The sequence below is a fragment of the Scophthalmus maximus genome, chromosome 20, assembly GCF_022379125.1.
Source record: "Scophthalmus maximus strain ysfricsl-2021 chromosome 20, ASM2237912v1, whole genome shotgun sequence".
NCBI classification, from domain to species: domain Eukaryota; kingdom Metazoa; phylum Chordata; class Actinopteri; order Pleuronectiformes; family Scophthalmidae; genus Scophthalmus; species Scophthalmus maximus.
The window spans coordinates 17,262,132-17,275,531 of record NC_061534.1 but is presented as its reverse complement, the minus strand read 5'-3'; the positions used below and the strand labels follow the sequence as shown (position 1 = coordinate 17,275,531).

Genomic DNA, 13,400 nt, shown 5'->3' with positions numbered 1-13,400 from the left:
ATTACATGACAACTGAGTAAGCTGCATCTGCAGAGGAAGATCATTTGATATGACTGAAAGCTACAGAACAGCTTCAAATTGACCTTGTAGTGAGACTGACATGTCAAATACTCTTTTCAAGTTTAAGAATGATCTAATATGGAGGGGTTTTGTTTTGCTTGTCAAGATCTGAACCTAGATTTTAACTGATTTTGCTCAAGTCCATCTTCCAGCCTCTGTTGATGGTCTGAGATTCTGTGGGAGTTCCCATGGGAGAATAATGTGTGACTCAACACGTTTATGCAAAGGTTGAGTACGCACATGATAGAAAACCCATGCAATCTGTGTCTATGAAACACGATAATGTAAAAATAAACCATGTAAATGTATGGAAAACACCCCATTCAGCAGTGCTCCAATTAGTCAGTCGGAATTTATTTTAAAAGGCAAACACAAGAACACACTGAATGGATGAAATTCCAGCCACTCTGTTTTTCAGGACGCTACACGGCTCGCCAATTTGTCAGCTCCACTCCAAAATAGTTCACAAAAGGGCATGCAGGCCTATAAAACCTCCCACAACGGGAAGAGATCCTGGTGAAAGCAGCATACAGTAGCTCTTGTGCGCCCCCCCCCACTCCTCCCTACTCCATGACTAAGTGATTTAGCCGCCTCTCACTTACAATGCCTCTCTGGGTTAGTGACAGAGCAGGGAGGGTGGCAGAGAAAGAGAAAAAAAACCATTTACAATGCGGCTTACACACGGCAGTCCCCCCACAGACGGCGCCCATCCTTGGATTGATGTGTGGTATGCATAGTTTTTGGGTGCAATTTGGGCACCAGAGTGATGGAGAAAGAAAGAGAGGGCAAGTCTGTGTATGTCACAGGGTGTGTGGGGGGGGGGGGGGGGGGGGGCTTACGGGCTCAGGCTGTCTGTTCCCTCACCCTCTCTTTGAGTCAATAGTGTTCCGGCAGCTGAGGTTCTTTATGAGGGGAACAATCTGGAGGGTCTTGTCAGAGTGCCGAGCAGCTGCTGTTTTCTGGGGAGCTTCTTTCATGGGCCACAGGCCTGGAGTGGGCTGCTGAATACAGAGGCACCCTCCCACCCATTCCTCCTCCTTCTCGCTCGCCACCCCGACCTTCTCCAATTCCACATCCTCTCCCCCCAAACCTACCCCTCACACTGGAAGCCTCCCTCACAATGCCAGATGAACAGTGGCAGAGAGGAACTTTAAGAGAGCAAGGGAGTTTTGTTATTGTGCACTACACTCCGCCTCGTCACCCAGGGTAACATCCCTCACCCCGAACAATGCTTTCATGAGGTATGTGAAAATCCTTTCATAAGAAGAACATGACGTTAAATAGTGTATTAAAACACAAGCAACAAAATATAGCTCAGACATATTGGCACCTGTGTATACATCTTTACAACCTGATGTGTGACTAGACATTTGATTTTTTTTTTATAGATCATAAGCCTGATTCAGGTTAGATTGGAAGAGGCTGATTACAGCAGGGCCTCTTGTATTTCTCCTGAGTGGGACTTTGATTAGCAAAGCAGTGAGTCTTCATTTGCTCCCTTTCTTTCATTGTGTCATTTAGTCATCATTTAGTCCCTTCTTCATATCAGGCTCTGTTTACAACATTACATTCACTAGACTATACTTAACAGTATTTTAATTCTATTCAAGCAGCCGCTTTTTCGGAGAAGGACACCGTTGTCACCCTTTGTCCCTTGCCCAGTTGACAGCATGGCGGGTGAAGCCGTGAACCTGCGCTGGTCGGCCTTGGGCTGGTGTTTGGCTTCAGAGTCCGCCAGGCTCCTCCTGTTTAGCTGCTGTCTGAAGGCACCAGGTTTCCTGTGGTGTCCGGCTGCATGCATTTACATGTACAAGCTGACACTGGGCACTCTGTGTGGTCTCTGTTAATAGACACATGGATGTCAGTTTAGAAAGACAGGAAGCAATGTGTAAACTACAGACAATACAAGAGTTATATACATATTTGGACACAAGAATACTGTCAATTCTGAAACAAAAATAATCATTTTGGTTATTAACATTTATATATTTATATTAAATAGCCCTTACATAAAACAAAGCACAGAAGAGAACTCAGGCTAAGAGGGTTTGCCATAAGGTTATTATCTTCTAACTGACATCACCTCTGTCTGTAATAGATTACTATTGTATAACAAGAGGATAAGCTTTACTCTCAAAGTTTTTAACTGCTGACCATATGACAATTTGCAGACATTCCTTGATATCTTTGAAAACAATCCCATTTAAAAAAAAAATACTGATGGATAGTAAATTTATTGCATATGACATATATGAAAAATTCTACTTTGTTGCCAAAATTGTTTGTTTTTTTCCAGAATCGAAAAAACAAATGAACAAAAGGTTCCCGGACTATAATAGGGCACATAAAAAAGCAGTGTGCAGCATCAAGTGAGAGTCCCACCTGAACCAGCTGAGCATGTGGCCAGCGTGGCCGCCATGTCGACAGTTGTGACACCAGGTGAACCAGTTGTTGAACTGAGCAAGTTTGTTCTCCCTTGTCAAGTCCACCTTCTCATCAGATTTCCCTGTTCCTGCCAAACAAAATAAATATTCACCCAGAAGTCAATACAAACAATCAATTACACGAGAAAACTGGATTTGCTGCTGCACTTCCAAGTGCAACTGCACCTAAATGTTGATCAAAGTCCAAATATTCTCCGCTGCCAACGCACAGTTAAGTATTATAGCCACTTAGGCTGCTCATAGCTGTGTTCCTGTGACTGGAAATATGAGCTGAGCATCTGTTGACACACTCCACAGAGGGCCGTTTACCTGGGCAATTGGATACAGGTGTGCCCATGTTCATGAGGCAGAGGGCACAGCGTGGCAGCGGTTTCCTGCAGCCAGGGCAACTGGTGACCTTTGACTTGGTGGGTGAGCCGCTGACACCGTACTGGCTGAAGCCGCGGCCCTGGTGAGGCATCGCCGAGCAGCTGTAGGAGATGGACTTCCCACAGAAGTTGCAACTCACAAACACCTGCCGGCAAGAACAAACACAAGGTCGGTTGATAAGGGGACCGGGAATATGAAGGTAAAACCAACAGGCACATGCTCACCAGCTGTCGGGATTTCATTTTTTTGAGGGGGAGAGAGAGATAAGTATTAGATAATGCAGCAATAATCCCAGCATGCTCAACTGTGGTTATTGGAATGTTTGGCAGGGCCAAGTTGTGTTTGCAGTGCCAGGGTACTCATAATCACCCATAAAGAACATTTGTACTATTAGACTTTTTAAAATAAAGGCTATTGAAATAGAGTTTGTGTCTGATACAGATTTCTCCAAGGTGAAGAAAGTTAAATAGCATGCAGGCTTTATGAAACGAATTAAAGAGAAGTCTATAATACTACTATAACTCACTGCTTGACGAACTTAGGTAAGCAAAGTGAGTGTCCTCTTAAAATCATTCCCCAAACCTACTTTGACATAAAAGCTTTTTGTTTTATAGAGAATATAGTGTTCGTTTTGTTTTGTTTTTATTGTGAATTTTTTTTTTAATTTGTGTTTTACCTGTGTTAATCTTGCATTACATAGTTTTTATCTTCTGTTGTTTTTACAAAATGTTTTTTTTTTATCTTGTACTGACGTTGACTGTATGTTTCATTTTTCAATTTTGGGGTTTTTTATCAACTGTGAGCTCTGTTTGATTTTACTCAGTAAAGCACTTTGTAAATGTGCTTTAAAAAGTGGTATACAAATAACTTTAATAAACCGCAAGGGCCCTAATTTCCTATAAGGGTTGATCTAAGACAGTCAACGGTGCCATATCACACCAGGGCCAAGAGTGTCATTTTATGTGAAGACAATGTCGTTATATTTTACTGAGACCACAATATAATTTTATGATGATCAAACCTGACCAGTAAGTGAGATTTATGGCTTCAGCTTATTCAGCTTGTGTTCATTTATAATGAATCTGTTTATTATTTTGTAGTTGAATTGTTTACTCAAGATGACCTAGCAAAATACCTCCGCCAAGGCCCAACAGTCTCCGTAAATCCAATCAAGCCGCACCAAATTGCACACACTCATAGATATCAGTCCTTTAAATATTCCAGATTTTTTTTCACCAAGATCCATGAATTATTCCCTGGGAAATCAGTTAAATTGTGAAAAACACCCCAAAAGTGTAATGGGTTCTTTCTCAACCCATGTCCCATCCTTCCATCAACTGTTCAGTAGTTTTTGAGTATTCCTGCTTACAAACAAACAAACAAAGGGACAGGAGCGAAAGCATAACTTCATCACATCTGAGATCCCCGGGGAACGTTTCACATTTTCTTTTGATAACCGGCAAAACTGTTATAATTTTCGGACCATCAACTAATAAATTAAAAGTTATTAGTTATAAGTCCTTCTTTACCTGGGCTAGCGGTTTGGAGCTGGGGTCCATTTTGCCTCTGTGGATGTCAAACTCAGCCCGTTTGTGCCAGAATCTCCAGGCGTCCAGCAGGTTGCGGTAGTTTTCTATCCAGCATTGGACTCGCGGGTCCTTCAACACTTCACCTGGGGAGCCCTGTTAGGAGAGAGATATTTTTATGCTCAGGCCCATTGCATCTTTTCACTTCAACAAGCAACAGACCGTTAAGGTGTATTCAAACAAAATAGTTAACTGCAACTTGTTTACATAGAGCTCATTCATCCTGCCTCTTCCTGCGCCCATCCCTCTGGTGGAATGTGTACATACACATGTCTACGAATGTGAGCTATATGCATTTCGTACATAGCTGGTTGATGTCTTGTATACATCCGTTTTTTTTTTAAAGCATGCTAAAAAGTTACAGACCTGTTCCACGACTTTAAATTCTTTACTATTTCTTTGCAGAAACAAATGCATGCGAGCAAACTCCAATGAGGTTTGTATTATTATAAGATACTGTTATTATGGACAGTTTCGACCTTTTAGAAATGAAGAGGCATGTTTTAGCATTCAGCAATTTCGGTTACTCATTAAACCTTGTATTTTGGGTAATATAATGTAGCTTAGTGTAGCTGTTGTCTGTAGTTTTACTTGTAAGAACTCACTGTGCACTGCTCTCAGCTTGCATGGTGAACTTAAATAAATGGTGGAGTTGTTGGCAAATAGGTAAAACCACTGGGTGTTTTTTTGTTGTTTTGTCAGTGGAGTAGTGGGTAGTTTAAATTACCTTAGATAAAAAAATATTTAGAAAACAGACTTAAAATTATATCTCAGGGAAAATGCCATTTGTCCCGTTAATTTGTTAGACCTAACAAATAATTTTAACGAGCAAAATAAATAAATAATAATAATTCACGCAAATGCGTGTTCTGTGTGGTGCAATGACAGGTTTAATTAATAGGTTAACCACAAACGATCAACAGTAGTTTACTTTCAGGAAGAATAAAAACAAAGTTGTTGTTATTGTTCACAAAGCGGAATGGATAATGGATGGATGGACCTATTTCTGTTTAGGAGACCAAAATTTGATATGGTCAAATAGGCTTAAAGGGGCAGTAAGCGATTTTAATTCAATACACTTTTTGTAAAATTCAGCGAATATTTCCTCACGGTCCCTTAGGTGTCGGTTCTGTGCACATGCACCCCAAAAATCATTTTTTTCGGTTCGGCCCTGTCTCTGTAAATTTAAAAAAAAGAAAATGGTTCGGACAGTTTGTAAACATCACGCCCCGGCACCTCAAGAGACGTGCTAACGTCAGACGCTACTACTCAGGGGTTTTGGACTCGTGGTTAGCACGTCTGTCTTCGAGGCCCGACCAGTGCTGTAAAAAAATCAACAACAAACAATCTGCCCCTTTAAGCTCTGGAATCAAAACTGTTTGAATTTGTGGGGCATTTGCTAAATCAAAATTATAATTGAATCATCTCGTGTCTATGTTTTTTTATGTTTAGGTTTAAAAGACTTAATTCTAACACCATATGCTGAATGGCCATAAATTGCCTATCAAAGAATGAGGCACAGTTGCCTCAGTTTTCATATCTTTTCATGTAGGGGCATTGATTATTGTGAGATGAGACAAAGTCATAATTATAGGGACATTTTGTTGTTGAAAAATTTGGTCTAAACATACTAAATGTGGATGCCGGAAAAAGGTTAGTTTGCTTAAATTGTCTGTACTTTTGTACCTTTAACATGCAGAAGCTGGCAGTCTGGACATCTCCAGTGTGGTCCACGTAGCTCTCCATAAGATCCACGCCGTCTTTACTCAGCCCTGTCAGCAGGATGCCCTCGAGGTTGCCTGCCTCCTTCATCTCATTGGTTAGTTTGTCAATGTATCGTGCCAGCTGCAACCAAATACCCAAGAGATCAACACATTACACACATCTATGGAATTTCACTGGGAAAGTATGACACTTTATGGCATATTCAGAATTACAATATTATATCAATCTGCTAGCTTGAGTTTGTAGTTTGTTACCTGTGCATCGCTGAGAAACATACAGGCAAAGGCGACTCGGTCCCGCACAGCGACACTGCTCTCATACTGAAACAGAGAGAGAAAATGTTAAAATGTGCTTCTATTATTCGGTACATAGAATATAATGCTTAAAAGTGGCATTTAAAAAGTAGGATAAAAGTTTCTCTGCACTGTGACACAGTTCTACAGGGAACCAATCACTTTTCACACATCCTCAATTCTGCAAACCAAGATGGCAAGAATCAAAGGTAAAATGCCTGACTAAATGTTCTCATTGTGGAGTCATCACTTTTGGCCAGGAAAGGGTCTGAAGAGATAAATAAGTGTGACACCAGCTGGTGGCCAGAAGCTGATGCAACGGAGGGAGGAAAAAGCAGAACCACACGCTCTGTTCTGGGAAACAGTTCATGTTTGGCGAAGTGTTTTATGACTTACAGTGCCGTTGAAGGAAAGGTAAAACACATCTCTTCCTGTGCACCTGAGGATTTAAGACCACTGGTGTATTACCTAGCTAGTCATCACTGTGTTTAGAAAATGAAAAGTGAAACCAAAATGGGTACGGTTCAGTGAGAAAACAGTGTCAATGAAAGTGTCAGCATTTTTTTTTTCCTATTCACTAACTAGACTTTCACAAGTTCATGATATTAAGAGTCCAATACCAGCACGCCATCATAGGCTCCAGGCTCACTGGTGAGAAAGGCAAACATGACACAGAGGTAGGGGTTCTTCAGCTGCAGCCTCAGAGAGCTGCACATCTCCCTCCACAGGGAGGACTTCTCATCGGTGTAGCCTGACAGAGCCATGGCAACCACATTCAGGTTCAGGTCACCTGTAAATAACAAGAAGTCAGAAGTGCATATTTATTTACAATCGGCAGAGTCTTAAATGTAACTGTGGCACTGTTGTCGGGCAAAAACTGCATTTATCAATGATAGTTATTTTTCACCAAGAGACTATTGTTCATGGTGACTTTTGTTTCTCAATGTAACATACAGTCAGGTGTCAGTTTATTAGAAACACCCTGCTAAAACCAATGGTCTAATACAACAGTCCTGCAATTAATCCCACCATGATGGTTTCAATGTTCATGGAACATGTTTGAACTGTGTTGAAGAGTTGTTGATTCAACCGTCAATCATTTTCATGAAAGTTTTGGCTAAACATTGAACACGCCTCTTTGTGTAAGGCAATTCATTTCAACAGTACCATAAATTGTAGTCTGCATAATGATATGTAAATTCTCTTCAATGGCTGTGTTGTTCAACATTATAAAATGTGTTTATGGAGGATTTCAAAGGCCGAAGTGATGTGAAACTCATTCAATCAACATCAACAACTTAAATAAGTAGTTTGACATTTAGGGAAATAAACACATTCGTTCCAGTTGCAAATTCCGACTCGGAGGTCGGTAATTCAGAGTTAATAAATTTGGAATTTTACAAGAACCCCGACTTCCGAGCTTTGAGTTCTGAGGTATAATGGAACGCAGCATCTGTTTCCACCTGTTCCAAGTCCTAATGCTAAGCTAAGCCTCTCCTGGCTGAAACCTAAATAAAGCTAAAAGCTAAATAAGCTTTTCTTCTAACTCTTGAAAGACACAAAACAGGTGAAATTCCTAAAAGCCAAACTATCCTAAAAATAAACTAACAGAAAGTTTGGCAGGTGTTTTTTTTTTACCTGTAGAAAGACAGGCTTATTGTTTCCACCTGTTTCCAGTCTTTATGCTAAGCTAAGACTTTCTTAGCAGAAAGCTAAATAAAGCTAATAAGCTAAATGCTAAATAAACTTTGCATCTAACTCTCAAAAGACAAAAAAAAATCCTCAAAGTTTCAATTTTAATGAAATTGAATAAAATTCCTAAAGTAATTCTCTATATTTATTGTTTTCATTGCAGATTATTATGGTAAATGTCACTGGACAACAAAAAAAGAAAACTATTTAAAACGTCCAGTACATAAAGTCAGAGCTGCTGTTTGAAGGGAAAAAAAACACTCTAAAGTGCTGAGACGTTTTTGCTGACATGCCTTATCTAATGACTCAGCCCATCAGTCATGCTCAGGAAACCCTCATTAGAACACACAGCTGAAAAATATTTGACCTACATTGGAGGAATTTTTCTTAGACAAGACGTGTGTAAACAAGGGCCTTTATCTGGTTTTCTTTAGAGCTCAGAGTGAAAAACACTGCAGCTGATGCAGGATGAGTGTTCAGTGAAAAAAAACAGGGTTCTGTGAGGCTCTTACGTTTTTGAAATTCCCCAAGATCTTAATTTCATTCGATTTTGGTTGGTATCTAATATGATTTACGCCCAACTAATGTTGTCAACTTTTCACACACACTCTACTCTACAAACTATACAAAGATTTTTATTCACAGTAACAATATTAAAGTATTAGCAAAAGTTGTTTACCACATTTCTGAGAAGTTTAAAATGATCATGCAACTGGTTTTTCATGCATTTCTACACACCCCTTGACCTGTGCAGGAACAATGAGTTGACAAAAGCTATAAATATTTCGTACTTAATTTCCTCTTGAAGAAGCACGAAATTGCAAGCCACAATAAGAGGCAGAGACAGATCACTGTGAAGTGTACAACAATGGGGTGTCAGATGCAGAGGAAATGCGCCATTTCAAAGTTTGTGATTATATAAAAGCTTCCACTTCTTTTTCAACCACAACCTAATTTAATTCAGGACGCAAGCAAAACTACCTGAGACTTAACACATTAGCAGTACAAAGATTATTCAATTAATCTGCAAATGTTTTGATAATTAATGGATTAACTATTTTTATTAAAGTCAAAGAGACCAAATGTTTGATATGTCCATCTGAGAATTTATTGCCTTTCTTGGTCTGTTGCTCAGAGAAAAAAACAAGACAATGGATGGTGTGATCTTGTGCTCTCGAAATTTATTAAACAATAAACCAAACAACTAATATAGAAAAATGATCATTAGTCACAGACCTAATGCACATAATTCAAATGGTATAAATGTGTGTCAATTTAAAAAGAAAGCACTACAGTGGGAATAATGTGTTCCTCTTTCCTGTCAACACTTGGCCTCAAAGACACCACCTGCTTCCTATCCCTCTGCTCTCACTCCACCTCCCAGCTCAACCCTCCACAGTGCAGCAGCACTCACCCTTCTCAGCAGTGGCTCCCTTGTTGAGGATCTGGATGGCCCTGCGGATGTCCAGGTTGAACAGGGCAACGGCTGCCGCCCGTTCCCACTCGCGTTCCTGCTCCAGCGATCGCAGGAAGGTCTCCACGTCGATTTCTGGGCCACGACTGATCCATCCGCAGAGCCGCAGGGCAAGGCAGCGCTCCTCGCTGTGGTAGCGCAGCACATCTGTCTGGCGGTCCGAGCCGCTCCAGCACCGGCGGCTCTCTGTTGTGCCTTGGTTAACGAGAACGATATGAACAGATATACCATCAATGCCCAAACTGTTTAACCAAGGTCTGACTCTTCTTCACAAAAACAATTTTATAATATTAAATGTTCAGGTGGTCGTTGCATCACTTTCTTACCTGAGCTGGTCTTGACAATGTTCTTGATACCAGAATAGACAACAGACTGTTTGTTCCCCTGCAGTTTCAGCTCCATATCCTCTGCACACTGCTTCATATGTGATACTTACATAGGAATGGTAACTGACATTACAACATAATGAAGGCATGAAACATGGCAGATGAAGGATGAGAGTTACAACTGTCTAACTACAGAAAAACAAAAAAATATATAAATTAATTTCAAACCGCTGCGTTTTACACAGTTTAACATCAAAACAAAAAAATGTTGCTGACTATAGGAGACTTGTACATTTCTTGTCTAGGATATATTGATATTAAAATAAAATATTAGCCTGTATTTAAAACTTCTTTTGTTGCATAATAGATAATACAAGTCCTCAGAGTAGATGATCACCATCAATTTATTTTCATTGCATCTTTCTACAAAATGGGAACCATAAAATAAGCACATAAAATAAAAATATCAAGACATAGTGGCTCTAATAGTAAACTATTTGACAACAATTTAATTAATGTAATCATAAAATAAACCTATCGTTTACAAAGAAATATGTACGACAAGGGTACAAAGTATTTTCTCCACAGCTGCACAGCTGATCAGTTGGCTGTGAAAAAGGATTAATGATCAATAATAAATGTTAATTACACCAACAATAAACTGTCAAGAGAGCTACTATGCCATTGATCAGGCTTATCCAGCACTTCATGATCATAAAGGATATAGAACAGGTCATACCACAAGGACTTGAGCTGGGGGTCGTTCGCTCCAGCCAGCAGGTGGTTCCTCCACACCTGCACGGTATCGTGCCCGTACCTGGACTGAGCCCTCTGCCTCATCTTAGTGGCGATGTCTTTCTCAATTGCGCTCTCCACTCCATCAGCTCCGTCCTCGACACAGTCATACAGGTGTCTGCCGCACGCCCACATGAGTGAGGTGGTTGAGCTCCAAGCCAGCGAGATGCGCTCGAACACGGTGAAGTCGGTCATGACCCGGTTGGCTGCCGACACCACCACCATACGGTTCTGAGAGGACGGGTGCCAAGCGAAGCTGCCGATCTGGCTTTCACAAGGCTGCACGCTTCGCTCAATGATGGTGGGCTCCGTCTCATCACCGATGGGTGTGGGAGTGTGTTGCATGTCGTAAAGGCGGATGATGTTGCTGTCACGTGTCAGTGTGGCCAGAAGGCCGGTTCGAGTTGGACACCAAGCCACCTGAAAATGTTATCACTTAATTAACGACCAGCAATCTGCCTATAAAATGTGATGTAGCAATATTTTACCAAAAAAAAGCTGTAGAAACACAATTCTCATGCAACAAGAATATTATCTGATCCACTCCAAATTAAATCCTGTCTTACCTTAGTGAGTGGTTTCGGCTGCTCAGTGAGCGTGAGCACAGGCTTCTCAAACTTCCTCAGATCCCAGATGGCCACCTGGCCCTCAAAGAAGGAAGCCACACGGTCATGGTGGTGTGGATCGACTGTCACTCCCTGGATGGCTTTTGTATTAACAAATGTCTTCTGGCTTGTGTTTCTCAGATCAAATATTGCGAGGTTCCGGTGCATGCCAGCCAACAGAAGCTTTGGGTCACGAAGCAGCCAGCAGAGGGAGAGGCAAGCATCATTCTGGCCCAGCTCATAGAGGGGTTTGGTCACTACTGTGCTTGAGTCAAAATCCACAGAGGAGAGACGAATCTTCTCAGCACCTACACTGACCTCAGGGGAAAACTTACTGCTGATGTCCCATATGAGAACAGAGAAGTCTGCTCTGTGCTTGTCCAGCCCAGCAGCCAGCAAGTTGCTATCCACTGGATTCCAGGCTAACGTGTTACACTGGCGGGCGTGCTTAGGGACAAACTCTTTCCCCACTAGCTCCTTACATGTGGAGTTGTGGCTCTGGCCCAAGCTGGTGAGCACCACTCTGCCGTTGGCCTGGCCCACAGCCAGTAAACACTCAGGCTCGTGTTTTGGGTACCAGGCCACACATTTCATGTAAGGCGTGTCAGAGTTAATGGCAAGTAAAGTAGCAGCAGTTTCCTCAGAGAGCGGGAGGGTGCCCGCTTTGGTTTCTGCGCTGCCCACAGGTCCAATGCGATAGAGTCCCAGCTCGGAGTCGCAGATGACATAGCGGTCGGGGTGGTGAGGAGACCACAGGATGTCGGGCTTTGAGCCACTCATGATTCAGAAATAACTAGAAGGATCTCAAAGGAATCTGCCTTCTATAGCCTGGAAACAGGGCCGATTGAGACAGAAATTAGCACACTGGTACAATTTTAGTGTGACAGTAATATTAGACATACATTTTCCATGTTTTTCAGGAGTTGTCATTCATTAACTATATTTGTACTTGCTGTTACAACAACAAAATCTGAAAACAACTTTTTCACTGGATTTTTTTTCACTGGATTATCACTTCATGATAATAATAATACTATATTTAATTTTTGAAGCGCTTTTCATGAACCCAAAGCGCTGATATACACAATTTCACCTATGTGTAAATGTTTACCATCATTAAAACACATACAATTGTCAGTGATATCTGTCCTGTTGTTTAAATCCTTATTCTATTATATCTACTCATGTGTTTGGGTTTTTTAACTTAGATTTCAAAACCTTAGCAAGGACGAAGGCTGCAAATTAGTTTCAGCTTTCAATTCATGACATCTGTTGTAGAACTTCTCTAACTGACATGTCACCTTACTGCAATGGACGCAGGCTGAACAATGCACCGCCTTTATAAATGTTATAAATATGAAGTAACGTTATCGTGCAAGCTAGATAAACTGTTATTGTAAAAAAGAGCGTGTTCGGGAGCTTTGAGTCTGAAAAAGGTTAGGCAGAAATGCATTTGGTTGAAATTATAAAAAGCCACGTTAAGTCAAACATGTATGATTTGCTATGAGCCAGTAATGTTGCAGTAGTTAAAACTGTAGGTGAAAGTTTGTTGACATGCTAGCTAACCTAAGCTAAGGCTAAAGATTCGAAGGGCGTGATAAAAAGTGACCGTTTAGCTCAACCTGGTTGAGCTAACGGCCGAGAGTTTATACAGTAATTTACAACATTAACGGCGGTTTATTACTTACACACATACAGCAGGTCTGAATGGGCAATCGAGTTACGACTTGACATACACATGTCGGACAAGGACTCAACTTCGAGCCCGACAAGATTGTTGTGTGTTTCACCAAAACATGTCCGTGCTGCCCAGAGAGCGGACTGCTCGAGGTTCCGGTTGCGGTCGGGACGCAGTTTGCCACCAGAGGGAGCCGTCAACCACACTTTGATGAAAACGAATTAAGAAGATGGAGCACGCAGACCACACATATCATCTTTTCAAATAATGCGAAGAAATATGGCAGATTATTTTACTACGTTTTTCTGTTTTTTTTCCTGAAAGTACGCATTTACACAATACAAACAGGCTAC

The 13,400-nt window shown here is 41.2% G+C and overlaps 1 protein-coding gene across 1 annotated transcript; it reads right to left on the bottom strand.

Annotated features, from left to right (window-relative positions):
* Nucleotides 1-393: 393 nt before the first annotated feature.
* mios (missing oocyte, meiosis regulator, homolog (Drosophila)) lies at nt 394-13,197 on the bottom strand. Its single transcript, XM_035609082.2, has 12 exons — nt 13,058-13,197; nt 11,331-12,197; nt 10,695-11,184; nt 9,970-10,068; nt 9,584-9,838; nt 7,098-7,267; nt 6,439-6,504; nt 6,146-6,304; nt 4,403-4,555; nt 2,814-3,018; nt 2,443-2,572; nt 394-1,900 (listed from the first exon to the last, which is right to left on the bottom strand). The coding sequence occupies exons 2-12, from the start codon at nt 12,147-12,149 to the stop codon at nt 1,810-1,812; spliced, it is 2,637 nt and encodes an 878-aa protein (XP_035464975.2). The 5' UTR covers nt 12,150-12,197; nt 13,058-13,197; the 3' UTR covers nt 394-1,809.
* Nucleotides 13,198-13,400: the final 203 nt, after the last annotated feature.

Excerpts from the sequence above, each read along its gene's own strand:
- mios (XM_035609082.2), bottom strand. The coding sequence starts at position 12,149 with ATGAGTGGCTCAAAGCCCGACATCCTGTGGTCTCCTCACCACCCCGAC. Across the intron at positions 6,505-7,097 it reads GAGCCTATGATGGCGTGCTG|TATGAGAGCAGTGTCGCTGT; the intron begins GTATTGGACTCT and ends TCTCTGTTTCAG. Across the intron at positions 6,305-6,438 it reads TGTTTCTCAGCGATGCACAG|CTGGCACGATACATTGACAA; the intron begins GTAACAAACTAC and ends ATTTGGTTGCAG.